Consider the following 26,438-nt stretch of genomic DNA (forward strand, 5'->3'; position numbering starts at 1 on the left):
ATACAAGATTAGTACACAGTCGTCAACACGATCAACGAAAGTTTGAGCAGCAATGGAGCCACCCAATGATCGCATTATAGTGCTCTCTTTGCGCACATACTGATTTTACTGCACGTACAGACGTAGATATGATGTACCTATGAATGTATATATTTTTCTGATGAATCATGCGAAGTGCAGATAAGAGTGAAAGCTGATCGTGCATCGTAAATTAATAATTACATAAAAAACTGTTAAAGAGAAATACATGAAATGACGTAGGAAATTAAGCGGAATAGAATATTACGAATTATGACGAGCGATTGTGGAGGTTTCCAAGTTCTCTTGAGAAATATATACATTTGAGACGTTAATGTAATGCATCATTATTATTAGATAAAGAAAAATTGTAATAACTTCACTATCACAAAATACTTCTTATAAGATTGTAGAGGTATACAATGATAGGTCAAACTTTTCGAAAAAATCTAAATTTTCGAAATAGAATTGATTATGGAACATAAAACAAGAAGATTATGGTTATAGAACTCAGAAATCCGAAAATATTTATTCTGAGAACTTACTGGATCAGTACAGTAGTACTGGTACAAAATATTTGTCAAAACTTACTGAGAGAAAATCATTTCTGGTAATAGAATCTGAAATAAGATCTCAACATGTTTCGAGGTATATTCTTAAGCCTTTACATTAATTTGTTTTGTAAAAGATACAGAAAGGATCCCAAGGATAAAAACTACAAGGAAGGAAAGTGCTTTTGGGTTCACTGGCATAATCACGATATATGGAACCAATATAACCGACAAGTGATAAGATAATACCTTACTAAAATTTGTATTTTATCTGAGAACTTAACAAAACAAATTTTCTGAAGCCAGTAGATCTTATAAACGACTATAATGGTTATAGAAATATATGTCAAAAATCAGTATTTCATTCATGAAATGTAGGATGGTTTTCTTCGACTAAATTAGTTATAGAAATGTATGTCAAGAATCAGTATATCATTCATGGAATGATTCCTCACCAATTATAAAAGCTAGTCTAGTATATTTCTGATATGAGAAAGTCTCTCAGATAATTTGTGAGAAGTTAGGAGACGACTTAAAACAAAAACACGACTAAATAGAAAAAAAATTATATATATTATTACAGTTTTATCTCATCAAATACCAAACAAAAATCCACAAAATTCAAAACGCAACGGAAGTAACAAATTATATTTTATTTAAAATTTTTGAACGAATTATCAAATATATTATTTAATTTTATTGCATTCAGTCTTGCGAACGTCTAATTTCCGTTGTTTTTTGGCGACAAAAGAAAAAGAAATGCATATCAGAAACCTCAATCTCTGACCCATCTTACTGCCATCTGAACTCCGTATCAATTTGCTGACGACGCGCTCACCGCAATCGCCGCTGCAGCAGCAACAGCATGCAAACAGTATAACGAATATTGAGCACAAAACGAAATCAGCGACCGGTACGCGCTTTGTGCCCACTTCCGAACATTCTTCGGCGTTTGCAGGCATTCACACGCTGCTTCGTTGCTGATAGCGAGACGGAGAGCGACAGTTAGATTGGGGAGCAGCGTGTGCAAAGTTGTTTAAAATATATAAGAAATATATATGGAAATAAGAAAATATAAAGAATGAGGTACGAAGATTAAAATATGCTCCATGTTTGCTGCTATGCATCGCAGCATTTGCGCCAGCCAGCTGATCTTGTCGATCGCGCGCAGTCAACTTGTTTAGCTACTTGCGCTGCCTGCGCCGCTGTCGACGTTTCATATCATCTCCATACTGGGAGACGCATACCGCTTTTGGACTGCTTGGCCACACGTTTAGTTCAGTTGCTTTCAAAGCGTTGTCGTTAGCAGTTCGCTCGTGGGACAGCCATAGTCTCCGGTACACAGATCCACAACATAGTTGGCCACTTGGCTACTCGCGCACTCGATACACAGTACCACACAGTTCACTTGCATTGTGCAGTGGTGATTCCCTTAATTTCGTTCGGTTACGCGGCAGCTGGCGGCATTTGTGTTCGGCATTTGATTTGTGAATAAAACAATTTTGAAAACAAAAAAAAGTATAAAAAGCGACGAAGTCAAAGTAGGTATCATTCGAGCGCGATATCTATCATATCACACCCCTTTTATTGGTGATAAAAAACGAGAGAAAAAAAGTGAAAAATATAAATAAAATTCACTTGATTTTATGTGTTGTCTGTTTTGTTCGCCGTGAACGCCTTGCAACGATCTCAATTGACACAGTTAATTTTTGTTATTTTTTAGTTTACTGTTTATTTAATTATATATGATTTTCCCCCGACTTCGTTTGTGTTAATTTTATCGCGTGCACGAGTTAAGTTCGATTGTGCTCATTTCACATGTTGTGAAGAGTGTGAAAGAAAGCGGTAAATATATAATGGATTAAAGAATAGCAAGAAAAAAAATAACAACAACAATGAACATAAAAAATATATGTATGTATGTATGTGACTCTGGCGCTGGAATAAAGCCCAAAAATAAACTCGAAAGGAGTGAAAAAAAAATCCAAAAAAAATGTTAAAATAAAAAATTACCAAATTTCCAAAAAAAAAAAGCTCAAAATAATCTTCCCAACCACCCACTCATGTTCCTCTCTTTTCTCACTCTTTCCCTCCCTCTCTTTTTACATTTTTTCGCTTTGAAGCCCACTCAGCTGTTGCGTGATCGCGTCTTCATCATTGCGTGTGCCTATATTCACGTGCGTGCGCCACACTGACTTTTGTAACAACAAAACACATGTAAAAATAACAACAACAAAACACATGTAAAATAACAACAACAAAACTCGTGCACAACAACAACAATCAATAATTTAACTAACTTCTAGTGGAACTTTGAACTATTTGCACAAATGATTGGCCGCCTCACCAACATTGTGGTCTGTCTACGCCTATTGTTTGTTTGTTTGCTTGGTTGTTTGTCTGTCTGTCTGTCTGTCTGTCCGCTTGACGTACGGCCTCGTTGTTTACATTCGAGCAGACACACGTAGCCAGCGGTGATATTTTTGGATACCAGTATTTAAGTTTTTATCATTTTCTTTCTTTTTTCATAAAAGCTTTTTGTTGTGCTTTTATTATCGGAATTTTTTTCGTATTCTTTCGCTATTTGTTTATATTATTATTGCTGTTATTTAACAGCACTTTCTAAAAGAAAGTAAGGTGGCTAATGAAAGACTAATATACTCGGTGTTAATTTTCTAACTGAACTAGTTTCAAAAAGTAACTAGTCTAAGTAAATAGACCATTTTCGAAAAAAATTTCGAAATTTCGAAAATCAAAAATATATATTTCGGTTAAATTCTTTAAAATTTGTATAGCCAAAACGAATATATAGCACTTTATTATATTTAAGAAACCTAGTTTTTGCTCGAAAAAGTCTAAACCACTTTTTATTGTAAGCGAGTATCAAAAGAACGCACAATTCGGAAAAAATTACTCTCAAGTCAACATCTCATACGCTAAATTTTTTTGTGTTTCAATAGATTCTTGGAATTGTTTAAAAACTCCCTGGAATTTAATATTTTATAACCAAATTGATTGATTTAAGAAAAAATAGCCGAGTTTGTATACTTGAGTTACAAGCATTTCGATATCAAAGTGAAAGATCCATATAAAGAAGTTGCATTCAACTAAATGCCGAAAAAATCTATTCTTGATCTGTTTTAAAATCTAGTTTAAGAAATAAGTCTCCGAGGGTAACACATCTATTTTTTGGGGGTTATAATACACCTTAATGAAAACTAAACTAAAACTTTTACTAGTCACGTCTGTGGGCTCCTCTGTTTCGCCAAAAGTTCTCATCGTAGTCTTTTGTGCACCCATTCACTTTTATTTTCGATCGATACGATTTTCTTCATTTATTTGCTTTCGTCTCAGTGGAAAAAAAGAAAAATAAATATAAAATAAATAAACCACAGCAGGTGTTATGCAAATTAAGCGCTGTGGTCGATATTGAAAGTGATAATTACCGCTAATAACTCTATTTCGCACGCAGTTATTAACGATAATGTTCTCATAGTTTGTACTAAATTAATTTAAAACATTCTAATATATTTTGTAAATATCTGCGTATGATCTTTATGGTCATTTCATAGTGTGTTTATAATGAACTAATATAAGTTGTGTTTTTATAAGGTGTTTTTTGGGAGTTATGGATTTCAAATATCTGTCAAACCAGCTGTCAAAGTAAACAAAATTGTCTGAAATTTTAGGTTCAGCAGTCTGTCAATTGGTCTAACTAGAAAAAGTCCGAAATTTTGGGTATTTCAAAAATGTGTCAGTTAATTTTATCAGAAATATAGTCACTAAAAATAGCCTTCTGATAGAGAACAACCTATGAATATACTATAATTAAGATAGACCTGATATTATAAACCTTACTGTACTTCTCTTTCTTAATAACATATAATACTATAAATGTGGTAATATGGGCGAGATCACTCGATATAGTTAGATACATACAAATGTAATAAATTTAACTGCTCCAATGATCTTACTTTGTGTTAATATTTATCTGAACTAAGATCAACAATAATACACAATGTGTTACTAAGTCAACTAAAAGTTAATATTTTTGCGACCTTTGACACCTAGCAAACGGGTTATTCAATATTTGTTTACCGTGTTTTGATATCAATGAACTTTGGCATTGCCGCACTTCCGCGCTATCGTTGTTTGCATAAATCTGAGACAGCCGAATGAGACTCTTTAATAGAAGAAGAAGAAAAAAGCGAACGCCAAACATAATCTCGGATTAATACACAAAATGAGAGGTGGAAATAAAATGTAAATTAAATATAATTGGCAATGAGCAAGCAGCATTGCGCTGGAGAAGATAGACAGACAGACAGACATTTTATGAACGATTAGTTTTTACGTGGTAATTGACAATTTAGCCGATCATGACAACTGCTGCGAGTAGTGGACTTAATGACAGTAAGCGAATATGTTTATCTACCACTATGACAGACCAGTGCATAGATGCGGTGTGTTTATGATTTATGACAGACACAGCCATGATGATATAAACGAGTAAATATGCTAAATTAACTGATTAAGCGAAGAGATGCCACAAAATGTGATGATAAAAGATCTCGAAATTTTGAAATAAAGTCTGCGAATCCAGATTGCGATTTGATGCGAAATTAGTGGGTGGCATTAAAGAAGAAAGATTTATAAATAAATTAGATGGAGATTAGTATATAAACATAATATATGAAAATAAAACGTGACAAATGGGTTATGAATTGAATAATGAAATTTATAAGAAAAAAGTTGAAATAAAATAAATTAATGAATTAATATAAATAAATATATATATGTATATATAAATAATAAATAATTAAAATATAAAATTAAATAGAATTAAAATAAATATAAACAAACAAAAATATTTACAAATATATGGCAAAAAAACAAATGATAAAAACCAAAAAAATATTAAATATATTTAACAAAATGTTAAAAAAAAAATTTTTTAACAAAAAAATAAAAAATTGTGATTAATAAAAAAAATTAGTTTATAAAATAAAAGAAAATTTAAACATACATAAATAATATTTTTAAAAACAATACAAATAAAATATATTTAATTAAAAATTGTATAAATTATTGAATAATAACTTAAATGCAAATAAAAAACTAAAAGAAAAATAATGTAAGTGAACATTAAGAAACCAAAATAATTAAAAAAACATCAATAAATAATTAATAAATAAAAAATATTGAGTGATAAATTAAATAAAAAAAATATTAAAAACTAAAATAAAAGAAAAATTAAATAAAAAAATAATAATAAAAAAAAAAATGATTAATTCAGTAGTAAGTTTTTATTATAAAAAAATAAAAAAATATATCTTAGAAATTAATTTAAATAAATTAAAAAAAAATATATATATATATTTCATTTAAATTATAATAGGAAACTAAAAGAAAAATATTATAAAAATAACTTGGAAATACACCATAATAACATACATATTTTAATAAAAAAATATTAAAAACTAAAATAAAAGAAAAAGTTAATAAAAAATAATAATCAAAAATAACAATGATTAATTCAGTAGTTATTACAATTAATTATTACAAATAATAAAAAAAATATATTAGAAATTAATTTTAAAAAATTAAAAAATATATATATTTTTTTAATTTAAATTATAATAGGAAACTAAAAGAAAAATATTATAAATATAACTTAGAAATACACTAAATCATAATAAACCTATCTCTCATTATGCAAATATTAAAAGCATAAACAAGAAACGAGAAGTGTTAAGAAGCTGAAATATGAAAAATAAATATTTGTATACATTTAATATAACAAACAGTCTACATGTGTACACAAATGACAGAATAGGAAGTTAAACTAGAATATCCAAAAATTATAAATAAGTATGTAAGACAGACCCACCTAACAAAAATCACGTAAACCATCGTCGCTGACTTTTGTGCTCTTTTTTGTTGTTTCTGCTCAATTTGGTGATTTCTTTTTGAGTAATTGAAGTGAGCATATAAAACACGGTCAATCCAGTATGTTTTCTGTTGCCAGTTGGTCAGTTGTACTCATAAAACCTGTCTGCTGCACGTGTACTTAGCGATGATTAACGCAAAAAACAAACGGACAAAGCACAGCGCTGAAGTGAGAAATTCTGCCAACTCATAAATACCGGTATTTTTCGTTAACAAAACATATGTCTATAACACGAGTGTGGTTTGATAAATCTAACGAAATTATAGCAACTGATGTTGCCAACTGAAATACTCCTCATCTCCTCGGGGACAATATTAAAAAAAAAAATCGGTTGTGATTTGATAAATCTTTAGAAATTATAGCAACTGGGTTACCAACTGAAATACTCCTCATCTCCTCAGGGACAATTTTTTGTTTAAATATTTTATCAAATTTGTCAAGATTTTATCGAACTGAGCCACCCATATTTGAACATACGACCTTCTTAATATACCATGAAAAAAAGGCATCTAAGAACTATAATATGAGAATCTAGGCACTAACCCATCATCCAACAAGTATATCACGTGCTAATTGCCAAAGACAAATAGCAGAAAGGTTAGTGAACGCATTTACCAATAAGCATGTCCAATTGACCTTGCAACCCTGTGTGTATACATATCTACCCGGATGCATAAATTCTTATGCAATAATAAATACATAAATATAAACGTATTTATTTAAATTAATTTCATAAAATTTGATAAGAATTTCAATTTTTTATAGCGCAAACATAAGAAGCAAAAAAATACGAGGGTCAGTCTATGAGTTTTGAGAATGTGCGAGTTTTTTGAAATGGTATAAAAGTAGAATATAAGAGATTAATAGAACCTGTTAAAGATTTTTATAGTAAGTAATCAATGACATAGAATTATTTTCAAAAATAGCTCGTAAATGAATTGATTTTAGAAACACATTTAAACTCTCAAAAGAAATAAAACCTCAAGCACATTTGTGTAAATACTACAAGCATAATCAAATATGCAACGTTTTGTTCGATAATCTGTTTCCATTTAGACGGCAACTTCATAATACCCCCCTCCCCCCTTATTGCGACGAACTCGGACAACCACTTTTCACAAGCCTCTTTTGAGTTCAATTTACAACACCAAGGGCGTTCGCCATGGACAGGAACAGGTGATAATCACTTGGCGCTTTGTCCGGGCTATATGGTGGATGCGTAAAACCTCCCATCCGAGCTCCCGTAGCTTCTGACGTGTCATCAACGAAGTGTGTGATCTGGCGTAGTCCTGGTGGAACACTACACCCTTCCTGTTTGCCAATTCTGGACGCTTCTGGTCGATCGCCTGCTTCAAGCGGTCCAGTTATTCGCAGTAGATGGTAGAATTAAGCGTCTGACCATATGGGAGCAGCTCATAATGGATGATTCCCTTCCAATCCCACCAAACACACAGCAAAACCTTCCTGGCCATCAATCTCGGCTTGGCCACTGTTTGGGACGATTCACCGGCCTTCGACCACGACCGCTTTAGCTTAATATTGTCGTAAGCGATCCATTTTTCGTCGCTAGTCACCATCTTTGCCAACTTAATATTTTGAACTCACCGAATACTAAGACCCAAAACTTTTAGTGTGACCCTCGTACCAAATCAAGATTATGAATGAAATTTTTAAAGAACCGAATTTAATTAAATAGATTAACCCAAATTTAGAATTGATGATTAGGTAAAAAAGTGCATTGAAGATCACGTGGCTTGGTGTGGTTATAAAGGAATATACGAATATTTATATTATTGACCCAAGACATTCATCGACATCTAAGGAAATTTAGTCATAACCATTTGATCGGTCGGTAACAGCAGATTTAATTGTACCGACCATAAGTGGTGGGCCGACCATAAGTGGTGCGCGTCTTCCAAAATTTAAAGACCTATAAGGTTTTACACCGACTTTGAACAGTCAAAGGATTTCAGAAATTCCATTCTTTGACGATCTCTACTAAAAATCCTTTTGATTGAAACAATACCCGAACCACTAGATCACAACGTTCATCCACAGAAAGAGTATTATGGGAAATCGAAATATACCTTCGTGTAGTGGAACTCTTTCGTTACCATATAGGGACAGAAGACGGTTAATCGATCAATAATTCAACATAGTCGAGCCCAATGGCGTGTAGGCTCTACTCTTTCCATTCCACAAATGTTGATGCCCATTCAATGCATTTCTTCGTACTTCGTTTTATTTAAATACACAAAAACTTGACCTACAAAACGGTCACTCGATGAATACAGTATGTAAAGCAATACTAGTTCTCAATTTAATTACCAATATTTACTTTCTACAATTGATTTATACTACTGTTTTGTTTTCACACTGTCACTTTTTTTGTGGTTCGTAATCATTTCTAATCGGCGAGTGGCTAGCCTTATCAATACGCGGTTATCGGTCAAAAGAGATTGCGCGGCCCGAACTCACATACATTCGATACTGTGGTCTATGGTAGGATCGGCATGCACATAGAAACTTCGTGCACACGCCGGCCGGCCGGCTAGTCAGACGACTACTGATAAGGTAGCCAGCAGCGTCGTTATCAGCAATCGCATAGTTTCAGTTTCGGCACGACGACACACAGCGAGACTTGCGCAGAGCAGTGTTAATCTGGCGTCGTAGAAATTTTCCTCAAATACAACACGCACAAACATATGTAATGAGCGGTTGTTGTTGTTGTTGTTGTGTGCATGATTATAATAAATGTAAGCGCGAATAACAAAGGTTTCTGTTACAAACGGAACTGAACGACCCAGACAGTGCCAGTGGACAGTTGATAAGACTCACTTTGGCTAATTAAACAGTTACGTTTTGGTTTATGTGTCGGTATAGTTTGTTTGTACTATATTAATCAATAATATGTGTACAGTCAATAATAAAAATAATAAAATAAAATGGATTTTTAGTTGTTGTTGTAATGATTAATCACCACTGCACAGGGTTGTCTGGTCAAAAAATTGTAATCAGTTGGAAATCTTTGAATTATTAAAAATGGAAATTAGACTAATAAGTTTATAACTCTTACAGTGTGTCATAGAAGTACGCGGACATATATTTTTGTAGTTGTTGTAATGATAATTCTTGACTGCAATAAATTGTCTGGTGAAAATAAAAAAAAATCAGTTTGGAAACTTTGATTTTTTTAAAAGGAAATTTAACAAGTATATAAATTAGAGCTCTTGGAATTCGACAAATCGACTAACCGAATTAACCGGATAGGGCAATATTCGAATTTATTCGGTTTTTAGGTTATTCGAATAATTTTGAGAGCCCTAGTATAAATCTTACAGTGTGTTACAATAACATGCGGATGTATCGTTTTGTTATTGTTTTAATGACTACTCACTACAGAGATACTGTAGTAAAAAGCAAATAAACAGTGAAGATAGTTTAGATTATTTAATATGAAAATTTTACAGTATGTCATTAAAATATGTGGACCTGACTTTTTTTGAACAAATGAAAATAAAAAATCTTAAAATCTAGTCCAAAACCACTTAGTGACAAAAAATTATTTAAAACATTTTAATTTAGTCGACTACTATCGTGAGATACTGTAAAATAAGTTCGTTTCCTTAGTTCCCTGTTTAAAGTTTCTTATTCCAATAATTAGTTGAAAGAAAGTTCTAAAGAAACTCTAAATTTGGATGGAATCGTTACATTAAATTGAGATTCATCTCATTTGCTATACCGACCTCCATAAATTTGGTACCAAGGTCCAATTGATACATTTAGTGTACCAAAACCCATATAAAACTATTTCGACTTTTATTCAAGAGATACATTACATAGACGGAGAGGGAGACCTCGCTTTATCGATCACCGCTTATCGATCTGAACATTCTGATCATTATCAAGCATTTTAAGTTCTTACAAAAAAACATAAAATATTTCAAAATACCACCTGAACAGTGTTTATCTTCCAACGATAAACTTGTATTTATGTCACACTAATCTCATGCCTTCAAACTCCCAAGATTATCAAGCTTATCTTGGTTATTTGAAATTTATTATGCCTTAAATATGCAAGTGCAGTAAATACTTATCAGTAAAATGTATATCATTTAAGTGGATCCTACTGTACATACTTTAATAAAGATAAGAAATCGATATATGATCATAAGTACCCCCAAAAAATATATAGAGGTCACCACCAAAGGAATAACAAACGCCGAAAATTAATGCAACACTTATAAATTTACTACGGCCTTATCGAAGAGTTGATAACAGTGTGGCATAAAAGTATATCAACAAAAGTGCATATTGAGTCAATATGAAAAATATGCGAGTAAGCACGCGGTGAATTTTGAGTGGCGGCGCATTTATACAGGTCTCTTATATTGACAAATACATCATATAACTCTGTTTTGATCTTAGTAGAAAATATAGCAATTTTTAAAAATTAAAATTTGCCTCGTCAACTGCCAAAAAACGGTCGAAATCTTCATATATATATATATATATATATATTTGGCGTAGGAACCGCTTTAAGCGATTATAGCCGAATCCACCAGAGCGCGCCACTCATTCCTCCTTTCTGCTTTTTGGCGCCAACTGGAAACACCAAGTGAAGCCAGGTCACTTTGCACTTGATCTTTCCACCGGAGTGGAGGTCGTCCTCTTCCGCGGCTTCCTCCAGCGGGTACTGCATCGAATACTTTCAGAGCTGGAGTGTTTTCTTCCATCCGTACAACATGACCTAGCCAGCGTAGCCGCTGTCTTTTTATTCGCTGAACTATGTCAATGTCGTCGTATAAATCGTACAGCTCATCGTTCCATCGTCTGCGGTATTCGCCGTTGCCAATGTTTAGAGGACCATAAATCTTGCGCAAAACCTTTCTCTCGAAAACCCCAAGAGTCGTCCCATCGGATGTTGTCATCGTCCACGCTTCAGCGCCATACATCAGGACGGGAATAATGAGCGACTTATAGAGTTTGATTTTGGTTCGTCGAGAGAGGACTTTACTTTTCAATTGCCTACTCAGTCCAAAGTAGCACCTGTTGGCAAGAGTGATTCTGTGTTGGATTTCCGGGCTGACATTGTAATTGCTGTTAATGCTGGTTCCCAGGTAGACGAAATTATCTACAACTTCAAAGTTATGACTGTCAACAGTGACGTGGGAGCCAAGACGCGAGTGCGCTGACTGTTTGTTTGATGACAGGAGATATTTCGTCTTGTCCTCAATATCATCGGCATACGCCAGGAGCTGTACACTCTTGTAGAAGATTGTACCTTCTCTATTTAGCTCTGCAGCTCGTATTATTTTTTCCAGTAATAGATTGAAGAAGTCGCACGATAGTGAGTCACCCTGTCTGAAGCCTCGTTTGGTATCGAACGGCTCGGAGAGGTCCTTCCCGATCCTGACAGAGCTTTTGGTGTTGCTCATGTCAAAATAAAGTGGGATTAGGGTCGAAAAAGTAGGCGGAAGGCAATCGAGAAATCACTCCAACTTTCTTTATGAACTCCGTCAAAAACTTTTGACTCAGTACCACCACTACTCCCAGTACACAAATGCAGCAATAATTGACTCAGTGACAGACATGCGGTAATTAGATTTCATTAGAATGATGGAACTTCCGCAGATTTTTGGGTCACACAGATTGCTTACTTGCATTCAAACATACATATATTCTTAGTGCAACAAATCTCGCGACATTACGTGAGCAAATTCTACCACCCAACATGTGCAACAAGTATTCGAACAACAAATAAATCACTATTATTACGTTTCAGAATTTTTTCCATGAGCATGCGATATATATGAATGTACGAGTATATAGCGAAATGTGAAGAACGCTACGTGATTGTCTGTGCTAATTGAATGAGCTAAGTGCATCATTATTCATTTAGTGTAAACAATCGAGAGCATAGAGTAAATAATCTTAAAACAGCGTCGAATAAGTGGAAGTGAGTGGTTCATAGCTAACAGGTGTATAGTTGCAACTCAATGTGACCTGCACAATTTTGAAAGTAATCAGAGAAAATAGATACTATTTTCTGACTAAATTCAAACTAGTCGGAAAAGTAATATATTTATAACAATTTTTGAATGATGACTCAGTAATTGAGCTAAGAAACGGTGGGAAAAAAACGTAGTGGATCTGAAAATAATCGGTATTGGAATAAATAGATAAACAAATTGCTCAAAACCATCAAGCTAGCCGTTGAAGCTCGAATAAACGTCTAGTTAACAGAATCAGAATTTTTAACTGTCAGAAAAATTCTGTCCGACACTCGAGCTTTAGAAATATCTACCCTTCAATTTGAAAATAAAATAGAATTTTAATCAAAAAACAATTTTATGCGGCCTTATCAAGCCGAATTTGTTCCTAAACCCACAGGTGTATCTACATCTATGGACGCAACTGTATAGACTATACATGCGAAGTTCTTCTTCATTCATTTTTCTCTTATCTCAGCATATTTGGTACATGAAAGCTCATATTTATTCATATATGGATATGCAATTCGACTATATAGTAGTTACTTTCTCTATACTCAACACCATGAGCTCGTCTCTTTGTATGCACAAACAAACCCAGTGATGAATTTAGGCATATTTTGAATTTACGTAAAACAAAATGAAGGGGAAAAAGATGATTTCGATTCGCCAAACCTTTCAGAGTTGAGTATAGAACAGACAACTGGTATAAATATAATAAACTGGCATAAAAGAGATAGAGATACAATTTATAATGTTTATAACATTCTAATAAGGTATCCTGTATTAAGAACTATTTGAGAAGACCTTAAAAAGTAGTGACGAAGGGAAGACTACTTTTGAAAGAAATGATTTCCGCCGAAACTGCTGTCGTAACAGCATTTTTCACATGAAAGAAAGAAACTCAAGAGGTTAGAGATTCAATAAACCGTTCGAAAATAGACTAGTTTCATTAGCGCTGTGAACTAAGCTTGGCTTTGTTGGGTTGTTGAAGCTCACATTATGCAACCGCTGTTGAACCTGAGTTCTCACTGATAGCGTGAATTACGATGAACACTTGTTGTTAATGCGTTGTTTCAACAACTTTACAGCGAACACTTTAGGTAATTGTCACTTGTTTATTAATCTTTTTAAATTTAAGTGTTTATTTTACTATGTAATATACAGGTTATTGCGGTGTCAACTAGATTTGCTAATTTTAGAGTACATAATTTGTGATTATTAAATCAGCGAAATAGCAACGCTGACGCAAATATAAGTTTCAGGAAACGTTGTAAGAGAACTACCACAATATAAATTCACGGAAATGCAACGGACGTCTTATCAAACAGACCTCGTATGCGAAAGGACCACCATCATATATGGAATGTGGCTACAACCATGCTCTCTTGCAAATCAAAGTAGTAATTAGCAAGTCGACAAAAGAGAAACGCCAACATGCCCCATGGGCTTTTTTTACTTCGCCTGTTTTGCTGACCTATTTATCAAAAATGTCCGAAGTATGTCAGACGATTTCACAGCATATAAAAATGGTAATTAGGTTTTTGTAAGACGAACATACAAGCCCATATGTAGTATATGTGTTGTTTTGAAGAAGAAATCAAAGCGACCTTGAAAAAAATTGGCTTACAACAAGCCAACAAGTACCAAAAAAAAGAAAAAAAAATATTTTATAGCTTTTTGAAGAGTTCCACAAAAAGAAATTGTACTTGGTTGTATAGATTTCAATGAGACAAATATGGAAGTTCCTTAAATCATTTGTACTTTTACTTTTGAACAACTAGACCTTTAGAGGTTATATACAGTTAGGATTTTCAAGTCGATCCGACGAATATTTTCGAAGTTATTGACACATTAGTGAAGGCGCGCCGACTACATGTAAAGTGTTTTCAAAACTTTAAACTCGTTTTCCTCGAAACGATGTTTTCAAAGTCAGTGAGAAAGATTTCTCAGAAACGGCTGAATCGATCGGTCTGAAATTTTTACACAAGCTTCTTAACTACATATATTTTTTAGTAATTAATCGAAGGATTTCACCATCCGATGAACAGTTTTTATTTTTATAAACAATTAAAGACCCGAATTTTGGTAGAAAATCTCACAGCAAGAGGCCTTTTTTTTGCGGACCTCTGCAAAATTGGCAATATCAACGTTCCCGATAATTATTTTTGGCAATAAAATATATGTGAATATAGTTTAAGGTTGTCATAATATACCTGCCAAGTTTCAAATCAATAAACCAAATATTTTGCTTAGAAAAAATTCTTGAATTCTTGCCGTTTTTTTCGACCTTCTAACTGTATATTACCCTTTAATTGGGACCAGCAAGCTTCGGATATCCACCAGTACTTTTGCAGTCACAAGGCCCTTCTATATAGTAAGAGGTAGATAGCTTCTTTTGGTCTATGGAGTAGCCTCTCAGATGATGAATAAACTCGGCACTTCCTTTTACTGCCCGGTTTTTTTCGAAAATAAATTAGGCACTTAACTCTAACTCTTTTAGGCATCCAGGAAATCTTTCATTCAAGAAAATCTTAGTTTGAACAATTTAGATAAGCCACCATAGGAGTTGATCGACTGAGGTGATCATGATAATGATAATCCAGAACTCAAACTCCATCTAATTTTGACACGAAGACCTACTCTTTTCTGAGATACACACAAACTAATATAAATATTTATATTGTGATGGCCAGAGTTAATATACGAAGAAAATAATTCACTAATTTCCTTTCCATCCATGATCATCATGATCATCAAAAAGCTTAGAACGCAAATAAATTTGAAAGATGCACAATTTTTTGCAATTTAAACCCCTCAAATTCACCACTTAATGGATAAAGCAACAACAACAACAATATAACAAAACAAAAAAAAACACCGACAGCTGAGAAAATTGAGGTGTCGCTTGTTTTCGTTTTCAATTTCGTGTTTTTTGTTAATATTTCTTCTTTATTTCCCCTTTTAATGGTTGTGGCTTTTGCGCAATTGCGCTACCAGCAAAGCGCCAAATATGAGAAAAAGTGCCCTTGAATGTCGAGAGACGGTACAACAAACCGCGCAGAAGCCGTGTCGCTTCGCTGCATTGCCGCTATGAGTGCTATGGATGAATTCGCGAAATTATGCAGTCGGGGTTGAAGTGGTAATGAAATGGAGCGGACAGACAGCCGGCAAATTCGCATCACCATGGCAAATGGTTCGCAAGCTTTATACTCATGTATATGGTATGGGCAGGTACTTGTGTCGGTATGTACGTCTGCGTTATGTACTCAAATCATTAGGGAGCCAAAATACGCCATCCAGAAAGGTATTCCAGTATCATTAACTCCAAATTAGGATGTTTTTCGAAGTTGTTGTACTGACTTTGACTATGATTATTTGCACACTCATTAATATTGTGCTGGCAAAAAGTGTGTAAACAATTGCAAATAATTAATTTATACTCAAATAAAGAAATTGAAAAAGAGTTAAGGTAGGGGGACCAAAGAGAGGATTCCATTTTAGCAAAGTTGTTTTGAAAATAATTAAGGTGTTAATATTTTTAAACTAAATCTTAAATTTTATTTATCAAAAAATTGTTTACATTTGAAATAAAACAAGTAAGGAAGGGCATTTTATACTCTCGCAATTTATTTATTTAACTTTATTTATATTATATAATACACAATTTGACCCACATATTCGTCATATATATTGTATAAAGTCCACTGAAAGTTGGAAACCATAATATTAGGTTAAAAGCACCGAGGTCCTCGTGTTCGATATATGGGGCCTTAAAAACCTATGGTCCGATTTCAGCGATTTTTAGAATGGGGCTGCCACACTATAAACATAGTATTTGTGCAAAGTTCTGTTCCGATATCTTCACTAGTGCTTACTTTATATATTGTAAAGTAAACAATTCAGAACGTCTTCAAAGTTCTGGTATATAGGAAGTAGGCGTGGTTGTGAAGCGATTTGGCCTATTTTCACAACATATCATTGCGATGTAAGGAAACTATTACAAACCAAGTTTCATTGAAATCGGTCTAGTAGTTCCTGAGATATGGTTTTCGACCCATAAGTAGGCGACGCCACGCCCATTTTCCATTTTGTAAAAAAAATCTGAGTGCATCTTCCATCTGTCATTGCTTATGTGAAATTTAGTGTTTCTGACGTTTTTCGTTAGTGAGTTAACCCACTTTTAGTAATTTTCAACCTAACCTTTGTATGGGAGGGGGGCGTGGTTATTATCCGATTTCTGTCAGTTTTGGACTGTATTAAGAAGTAGCTAAAAAAACGACTGCAGAAAGTTTGGTTTATATAGCTCTATTGGTTTTGCGAGATATATTCAAAAAACTTATTTGGGGGCGGGGCCACGCCCACCTCCCAAAAAAAATTACATCCAAATATGCCCCTTCATAGTGCGATCCTTCATACCAAATTTCCATAGCTTTATTTATGGCTTAGTTATGGCACTTTATGTTTTTTCGGTTTTTCCATTTTATGGGCGTGGCAGTGGTCCTCATTTTGCTCATTTTCGAAAGCAACCTTCCTATGGTGCCAAGAAATAAGTGTGTCAAGTTTCATCAAGATATCTTAATTTTTACTCAAGTTACAGCTTGCACAGACGGACGAACAGACAGACATTCGGATTTGAACTCCACTCTTCACCCTAATCACTTTGGTATATATAACCCTATATCTAACTCGTTTAGTTTTGGGTGTTAGAAACAACCGTTATGTGAACAAAACTATAATACTCTCTTTAGCAACTTTGTTGCGAGAGTATAAAAAGTAAATAATCAAATTATTATATTACAAACTAAATAAGAGCTTTAAAACGGCTTACAGTTGAAAATATTTTTTTAAGGGTTGCCATATCTTTGATAAATTAAATTCATAAAATAATTTCAATATGTCGATATTGGTATCAAATGAAAAGTGACTTCAAATTAATAACAAAATTATAAGTTTTGACCAATTTTCGATCTGAAAAATTTTAAGTTGCCCCACTTTATTGAAATTATTGTTTAAGACAGAATATTTAAGGTTCTACTATGTTCAAACATGTCTATTGGTTTGTAGTATTTCCAAAACCGTTTCTAAGTTTCCATCAAACAAAAACTTTAACCACCATTTGCTTTGAGAAAAGGACCTGGTACATTATTCATTCATTGCATCGTCCGCTTTTAAATGACGTCACAGAGCCATACTTGAACTGATTCGTATAAAAATTGAAAATAAATAAATACAGACTTCTGTACGTGCGATGACACCACGCTGCCTCTCCAAACTTGCAACGTTGTTGTGGTCAAACAAATAAATGATAAATAAATACCCAAATACTTCCATATGTATATTTTTAACTCATATATATATATATATGTAAACAGTGATTAAAAATATTAAGATAAATAAATAAATAAATAACACGGGAAATTATTTTTAAACACAAATCCAAGTGCAGTGAACTCTAAAGCCACTTCAATTTGCACTTGAATGAATGAAAAACAATGACAATTGATATACTACATATACGAACTGATATCTACATAAATACTATATGTACACCGACAAATTTTTAATTTCATTTTGCCCCAATATACGTGTTGTGTACGCGAATTTGTACGTGAGTATCACGGTTTATAAAGAAAAAGTGTCACAAAGGCAAGTGCTCTGGCGCAGCCCCCACCAGATGACGCATGCGACTTCGCGATAAATGCAAAATGACTTGTAACTGCAGGGATTCCGCGGAGAATGAATTAAAAATTTATAATATTTATGTGGTTACTTATGTATGTAAATATGTATGCAGTTGAGAATTGGTTCGTAGTGGGATTTCTCTAGCATATTGATATGCAGTTAGTCTCAAAGTTCGTTATATAAGTATGGTTGGCAGCTGAGCTAATTACACAAGCTTTGATTGAGTTTCATAATTGCATTTTTTTGTTATTCGAGAAATTTCCTACTGCTTGGTGAATTTTATCATAGTCGAGTTGAAGTAGAAAACACGTATTTACAACGGTTGAAATCTGCCTCGAGATTAAGAGGGGCATCCTTACTCTCCAATTTCTCATCTAAAATTCGCGACCCATACTTATATTATGGTAACTGGATTTTACCTACTTTCATATGGTACGTGAAGACCGAAATACTCCTTACAAAGACTACTGACATTATAATAGTAACATTCTCTCGTGGGAGAATAAATTACTATTTCCAAAAAAAAAAATAGCGAAACAAGGGGACGCTAGCATTAATCTCGCTCTTCTTTGTGAAAAAGAGTAAAAGAGCAATATTAGGAAAGAGAGAATTGAGGCTTGTTTTAAGGCTTTACCTCACTAAGATTAAGATGCTCTTCCAGCAAGGTACCCGCCAAGGCATGTTAAAAACAAAAAACAATTTGGACTGACGGTTAGGGAGCTATACCAGTGTGACATTAAAAAAAAATCGATTTTTTTTTTGATAATTAATATGTACTTTCAAAAATATCCTGTGAAATCGGTAAGGTCGTATCTTTAATAGTTTATGAATGTCAGTGTTCTAAAGAGCGACCACTCGCATGTTAAACCTCTGTAGTTGAAACTTTAAACACGTTTTTCTCGAAACGACTTTTCTCAAAACTGCTGGCATCATAACTCAAGGAGAAATTGACCGATCAACATCAAATTGATACTGAGTGTTCTTGAATTTATTTACTATATAATGCCCTACTATATTTTTGATTTGTTGAAAATTGTAAATTTGGCATTAAAAAACGACATTTCAGAGCTACGCCATTTTGTTAATTTTTGATCTTTTTCAATAATCGTAGCTGAAAATATACCTCATTATGTCCATAAGCCTTCGAAACATTCGATAGAGTACTTTCTTTAAAAAAAAAAATCACGAAAATAGTCTAATTTTTCATGGGTTACACTGGTAAAGGCCCTTAAGATATGAAGAAACAATATATGAAGAGATTACAGATGCTCACTCGCCATATCTCACTCCGACTGAGAATTTGAGGATCAAAGTGAATAAAATTATTTTTACGACTAGACTCATCAGTCCTACTTCAAGGTTTATGGATTAAAATTTCAGTAAACAAAACCAAGATCTTATTAATTACATGACTCAAGATATTGAAATTAGAGGTTTTCATTAAAACATAAAAAATGTGTAAGTCACCAAGCCTGCAATGTTTGAAAAAAGCTACCAAAAACACACTCTCAAATGCAATAAAAACTGCAATTACCTGAAGCGTATCGAATACTCATGACGTCAGTGGAGAATTGCATTCCAAAACAGAAAAATTTCGAGTGATATGCGATATGAAATGAAACTGACACAATTAATTGTGGTTAAATGAAATCAAGTAATAATATACATTGGGAGTACGTGTGGGTGTGTGAGCGATAAAAAGTATTGATTTCATTATTATTTGATAATAAATTGCGGTTAATCAAAATAGAAATGAATTGCATTTAATTGGCAATTCATCATTATCTATACTTATACTTAATATTATAAAGAGGAAAGGTTTGTTTTTTTGTTTGTTTGTCTCGAATAGGCTCCGAAACTACTGAACCGATTTGAAAAATTCTTTCACCGTTGGAAAGCTATACTATCCCTGAGTGACATAGGCTATATTTAATTTAAAAAAAAATAGGGTTCCTTACCAAAACTCCGATAATACAAAACAAATACCAAAAAGCTTTCTTTAATCGCGAATGCAGCGAAAGAAGATATAACAAAGTGATGTACTACAATTTTGTAGAACTTAACATTATCTACAAAAAACGTCGCGACATCATATCTCTAACTATTATAGTTCTGTCACAATAAGCGATTTTATATAAAAAAAATTAATTAAAATACCACTACTTGAAAAGGCTCTTTATTTGTACCTTAGTAATAATGATTTATTATTTAAGATCGCTTCAAAACCTTTATATAACTTTTTGAATTATTAGATTCTGACATTCCATTCAAAAGATATCACGAGTTAAAAATTTTGAAAAGCCGCTCGGCGGCTAACTATGCCGCTATGTAGAGTTGTAGGCGTCACTCGGGCACGGGGGTACGGGAGGGGGTTAAGATCACTCGCGTTAAAAAAATTGTCGCTTGACAATAATATAATATAAAAATGAATTGCTGTTCCGTTTGTGTCGCAAAAAAACGAGAACGGCCAAACCGATCTGGCTAATTTTAGTCTTGAAATATTCGTTGAAGGCCATAAAAAGATTAGAAAGTGAGTAAATATGGAAAAATTGCGAGGAAGATAATAATAAGAGAATTTAATTCGAGTTGCCAAGAAAAATATAAAAAGAGAAAACAAAAAAATAATATTTTGAAGGTTATCATTGTTGCTTTGTTAAAACATTTTTGTTATTGTTCAATTGTATAAGGTTGTGTCGATAGCCCAAAACAATTTGTAACAAATAAGGAAAGGCTAAGTTCGGGTCCAACCGAATATTTTATACTCTCGCAATTTATTGATGTAATTTTATTAAGATAACACACAATTTGACCTATATACTCGGCATAACGTCCAATAGAAAATCATCATATATATCGATGATCTTAATGCGACAATTTAGAATTTCGGTCCAAGAGAGTTGACACAGCTACAAACCAGGATGACGTAGTCAATTATCCCAAACTATTTAAAATTGCCTGAACTATCAACACTCACTTTGCAATTAAAAGTAGTGTGAGTTGTCATCATGCTGCGTAACATAAATCAACTTCCAGTAATCAATATCGTCGCGGAAGCCAAGATAGGACCAACTTAATTTAATGTATACCTTAGCCACAAAAACGTGTGGCCGGGTCTGCTAGTAAGCAATAAAAATATAAATGAATTGGGCAAAAAAAGTTATGCAACAGAATTGAGAATGAAAGCAAAATGTCTCCAAGAGTCTATATAAATAACTGTGTTCCATGAACGCGCATTATCAATATCAAATCTAATCAGTAATTTATAAAATTGATTAAATTCGAAAAATGAAAATATTTTTATTATTTTGTTTTTCTGTTTATTTTATACAATAGTATATCTTACTAGAGTATACAACTTTGTTTATTTCGGAACGCATTAAAAGAGTTATTGATAAAGTTAACCGATGGTTATCTTATCGCTAATCTCCCGTTATGCATTTCAAAATAACAAAGCTTAATGGAAATTAAAATGTGACATTGCAGAAGACTCTCATAAAAATATTAACTTATATACCACTTGAACCACAATTTGGCAATAATTTGAAACAAAAAACTCAAAAGTTCAGAAGGCATAAAAAGCTGCATAAGGTTAAAGCTCTTAAGCTCTTTCCCAAAAGCTCACAAAAGAGAATGTAAAGAGATTAAGGTAAAAGTTCAGTTGAAGCTTTTTACCTTATTCTCAAAAGCTCTGAAAGTATGACAAACTGCGTAAACTAAGTGAAAGTTTAGCGAAAGCTCTTTGGGTCATTTCCAAAAGCACACAAAAAAAGAGTGTAAACTGCTGGAGTAAACGTTCAGTTAAAGCTCTTAAGCTCATTCCTTATCTAAATAGCTTTGGGTTTCAGAAAATGAAATCTCGCCTATAAAATAGTCTCCAACGTACGAAAAGCTTTAATCGTCGCTCTTCAAATTCTCCAAAATACTAAATTACATATTGATTTTCTCCTCTTTCCAGACTAAAAATCTACCTCAAGTGATTAACACTCTCCCCCCCTCCACAACAGCCAAAACATGCCGCAGCGTGAGCAAAATGGCGGCATTGGCATTATAAAAAAGCTGCGACGCTCTGCCTCCGCCACCGAACACAATCTCAGTGAATTGCGTAAACGACGATCCAGTTCAGCGCTGTTAGATCAAAATGGCATACCAATAGATTTGAATAAATATCGCAAAGTTTTGGACAAAGACGACAATGGCAATGGGAATGGTAATGGTGACAAGAAACAGCGATATCGGCGGACGCAGAGTGTTACCCGCGCCGAGGAGATACAAAGTAAAGAGGAGAAACAACGTAAAGAGCAGCCAGATAAGCCGTGAGTAAACCAGTAATAAATATTCATAAGGTGTAAAAAAGATTAGAGAGTAGAAAGCTGGTAAGCTTGGGATAAAGCTTGAATTATCTACCAATGAGAGCTTTATAGTAAGAATTTAATACAGCTTATTCTTAACGACTAAAACGCACACAGCTTTAAAGCTTTATTGAGATAAGAGAATAATAAGCTTTAAAGCTATAAGTTTGACCAGACGTAAAAGCTGTAAAACACCGAAGCCTTATAACGGGTGATTTTTTTGAGGTTAGGATTTTCATGCATTAGTATTTGACAGATCACGTGGGATTTCAGACATGGTGTCAAAGAGAAAGATGCTCAGTATGCTTTGACATTTCATCATGAATAGACTTACTAACGAGCAACGCTTGCAAATCATTGAATTTTATTACCAAAATCAGTGTTCGGTTCGAAATGTGAAATCCGCTTTTTTATCGACAAATTTTGTTCAGCGATGAGGCTCATTTCTGGTTGAATGGCTACGTAAATAAGCAAAATTGCCGCATTTGGGGTGAAGAGCAACCAGAAGCCGTTCAAGAACTGCCCATGCATCCCGAAAAATGCACTGTTTGGTGTGGTTTGTACGCTGGTGGAATCATTGGACCGTATTTTTTCAAAGATGCTGTTGGACGCAACGTTACGGTGAATGGCGATCGCTATCGTTCGATGCTAACAAACTTTTTGTTGCCAAAAATGGAAGAACTGAACTTGGTTGACATGTGGTTTCAACAAGATGGCGCTACATGCCACACAGCTCGCGATTCTATGGCCATTTTGAGGGAAAACTTCGGAGAACAATTCATCTCAAGAAATGGACCCGTAAGTTGGCCACCAAGATCATGCGATTTAACGCCTTTAGACTATTTTTTGTGGGGCTACGTCAAGTCTAAAGTCTACAGAAATAAGCCAGCAACTATTCCAGCTTTGGAAGACAACATTTCCGAAGAAATTCGGGCTATTCCGGCCGAAATGCTCGAAAAAGTTGCCCAAAATTGGACTTTCCGAATGGACCACCTAAGACGCAGCCGCGGTCAACATTTAAATGAAATTATCTTCAAAAAGTAAATGTCATGAACCAATCTAACGTTTCAAATAAAGAACCGATGAGATTTTGCAAATTTTATGCGTTTTTTTTTTTTTTTAAAGTTATCAAGCTCTTAAAAAATCACCCTTTAGTTAGTAGTTCGTGAAAGCTCTAAATGTTATGAATGTGCGAATATATGAGCTTTGCATATACATATAAACATATATGCTTAAAAGTTGTAAAAAGCTCGCTTTCAAACTAGAGTGAAAGCTTCTAAAGATTCAGAGCTTTTACACTTCGTATTTTTGGTCGAAAGAGAAAAGCGTTTAAAAAATTGATTATGAGCCTTAAATTTATAAGTTTAAAAGTTGTAAAAAGCTCGGTATAAAACTTGAATTCTCTAAAAGCTTTAGAACTTTTACATTTCGAATTTTTTATCCAAAGTGGATTTAGTCAGAAACGTTGATACGAACCTTCAAATATTTATATTCTGCATTTATTTATGTTCCTTTCAGTTGCCACCGCCCGCGCGATTCACTGTTTTCATGGAGTTCGGGATTCAGTAATTTCACAGGTCTCGTTAACTGGGGTTTCCTGCTTTTAACCATTGGCGGATTTCGATTGTGTTTAGAAAACCTGCTCAAGTAAGTATCCAAATGCTGGAACTGTGTATTGAAGAAATACATTTCGAAATAAATCGATAAAAAAATTGTTTTTGGACTTTTATATGAGAATGTTTATGAAGTGATATTATTCGACGTATATTTGTAAATTATGAATCTTCTCATTTACTCTCACAGATATGGCATCAGAATAAATCCTTTGGACTGGTATTACTTTATGAGTGGCAAAAATGAGGGACAAGAAGGTCATGCTTCGCTTTTATTGATTTTATGTAAGTATGAAGTACGAGAGAATAACTATAAAAACAGAGAATAAGCTAAAGTCTGAGGAAAAATAGTGGTATAATTTTTAAAAGTCTTTCGGACATCAGAAAAGTACTAAAATTTCCAATCAACTTTCATAAAGAACTCTTCTGAATACCAATTCAGTTTGAAACCAAAAATATTTCTTTTCAGACTCTTTTGTGCACATCTCGATATGCCTAATGGTGGAAAAGGGTCTAGCCATGGTGAGTAAACAATTTTCTATGAATTATTAGTGATTTATTCAGACATCGGGCAAAGTATAAAGTGATAAGATGGGCTTTAATGACACGCAAAATACATATTCTTACAGTGATTCATACAAAAACAGAGTAAATGATTTAAATTTTTTTTTAAATAAACAGATAACTTTGGTTGTTTTATTCTCAAACCGTCCAAAGTTTAGTTTTGCCACAAAGCTTAGTTTTAGTTGTTAAGTAATAATACCAAGGAAGCAATTTAGTGCGAATTTTACGGGCTTTTTGGACTTTTCCCCCCGTCCAAGATACTCGTTTAACCGGAACCGAAAAATACCGGAAATTTTATTGGATCAAAAACTGTTAACTAATAGTAGTTTCTTCCACAAAATTTGGACACAAACGATAGCAAGAATTGAGTGTCTGAATATAGACTAGTAAAATCGGACCGAAGACTTCTCGAGAAAAATCTATTAGGCTTCACGCTCGAACCAATCAAGAGAGCTACTTAAAGAGAGGCCGAAAATTAGGTCAATAGCGTTCTTAGACCTTGTATTTAGTTTCATTTCGAATCGACAGCCTCAGCTTAGTAGATCAACATCTCGACAATAGAGATATAGAATTGGTGGTAATAGAAACAATTTATACAGAAATCCATAAACTCTTCTAAATCTCTAAGAGAGTTTTTAGTGAGACCTCGGAAAGTTCCGAGTCTATTTATGGACGCAGAGTGTCGGAATTTGCTTTAAAAACGTAACTAACGAATTGCAAATAACTCGGATAGGCTTTAGGGCAGAAGACGTCAACGCAAAGCCAAACTATAGCAAACACACTCCCGGAAAGACCGTGAAAAATATTAAATATTTTCGAAATAAATAACCGCCAAACACTAACAAGATTGTGATTTGACTTTGAATGTAACATGACGAACTTTTAGACATTGAGTTCGGCTATTTTGTCGCAAATTATTTACAGTTATCACAAGTTCAAAATTCAAAATAGTTTTATGGCACTCATGAGACAAAAAAAAATACGGAATTTCTTATCGCTTATTTAGTGCTACATACCCGCCCTGCTCTACAATAAATATATATAATAAAAAATACAGTACATGGCAAACCACTTACCTTTACCACCATGCATGCACGAAAATTGTCTTGTGAGAGTATTTCTTGATTTGTATAGAATTTGTATCCAAAATTTATGCATTGCTTGTTTCAAAATTGATGATTCACTGAAGATTTCGACTTGACTTAGACTTGAATGACTTGCATTGATTGTTGAATGTGAATTTTGATGATTTTATGAATTTGTTGTTGATTAGTTGATTTGCAATTTTTCAGTCTTTCACTTTTCTTTGCCAATTTTATATGTTGTAAGTTTTTGAAAGCTTTTATGATTTTATGAAAATTTTTTTGAAAAATTTTGTGATTTTTTTTTCAAATTTTTTTATTTTTATGAAATTGTTTTTGTGATTTTTTGAAACTTTTTAATGATTTTCTAAAACTTGTTAATGATTTTTTAAAACTTTTAAATGATTTCTTGAAAATTTTTAATGATTTTTTGAAATTTTTTTTAATTATTTTATTTAAATTTATAATTATTTGTTATTAAATTTGGATTGAAAACATGCTCAAGCAAAAATAATTAACTTCAAAAGTTGTCAAAGTGACATGAGCAAGTCAAAAAGCTGAAGTTTAATGCAGTGAATTATGAAAATTCAAATTTTTTAAATAAATAAAATAAATGTTGGAAAGCGCAAAACT

The 26,438-nt window shown here is 33.4% G+C and overlaps 2 protein-coding genes across 4 annotated transcripts in view; one reads left to right on the plus strand and one right to left on the minus strand.

Annotated features, from left to right (window-relative positions):
• Nucleotides 1-26,065, minus strand: part of LOC105219202 (trans-1,2-dihydrobenzene-1,2-diol dehydrogenase) — a 66,450-nt gene extending 40,385 nt beyond the window's left edge. The window contains exon 1 of the mRNA XM_011195182.3: nucleotides 25,800-26,065. Coding sequence (XP_011193484.2) covers nucleotides 25,800-25,881 — 82 coding nt within the window. The 5' untranslated portion in view covers nucleotides 25,882-26,065. The remainder of the gene's footprint in view (nucleotides 1-25,799) is intronic.
• The window catches only part of Dgat1_0 (diacylglycerol O-acyltransferase 1), a 30,614-nt gene continuing 6,011 nt past the window's right edge, over nucleotides 1,836-26,438 (plus strand). The window contains exons 1-5 of one of the 3 annotated variants that reach the window (XM_054228049.1): nucleotides 1,836-2,114; nucleotides 22,153-22,510; nucleotides 24,065-24,193; nucleotides 24,350-24,444; nucleotides 24,629-24,681. In XM_054228049.1, coding sequence (XP_054084024.1) covers nucleotides 22,209-22,510; nucleotides 24,065-24,193; nucleotides 24,350-24,444; nucleotides 24,629-24,681 — 579 coding nt within the window. In that variant the 5' untranslated portion in view covers nucleotides 1,836-2,114; nucleotides 22,153-22,208. Of the gene's footprint in view, nucleotides 2,115-2,152; nucleotides 2,415-22,152; nucleotides 22,511-24,064; nucleotides 24,194-24,349; nucleotides 24,445-24,628; nucleotides 24,682-26,438 lie in introns of those variants that run through there. The other 2 variants (XM_011195184.3, XM_011195185.3) reach the window with 2 other exon arrangements.

This window comes from Zeugodacus cucurbitae, chromosome 3 (genome assembly GCF_028554725.1).
Source record: "Zeugodacus cucurbitae isolate PBARC_wt_2022May chromosome 3, idZeuCucr1.2, whole genome shotgun sequence".
NCBI lineage: Eukaryota > Metazoa > Arthropoda > Insecta > Diptera > Tephritidae > Zeugodacus > Zeugodacus cucurbitae.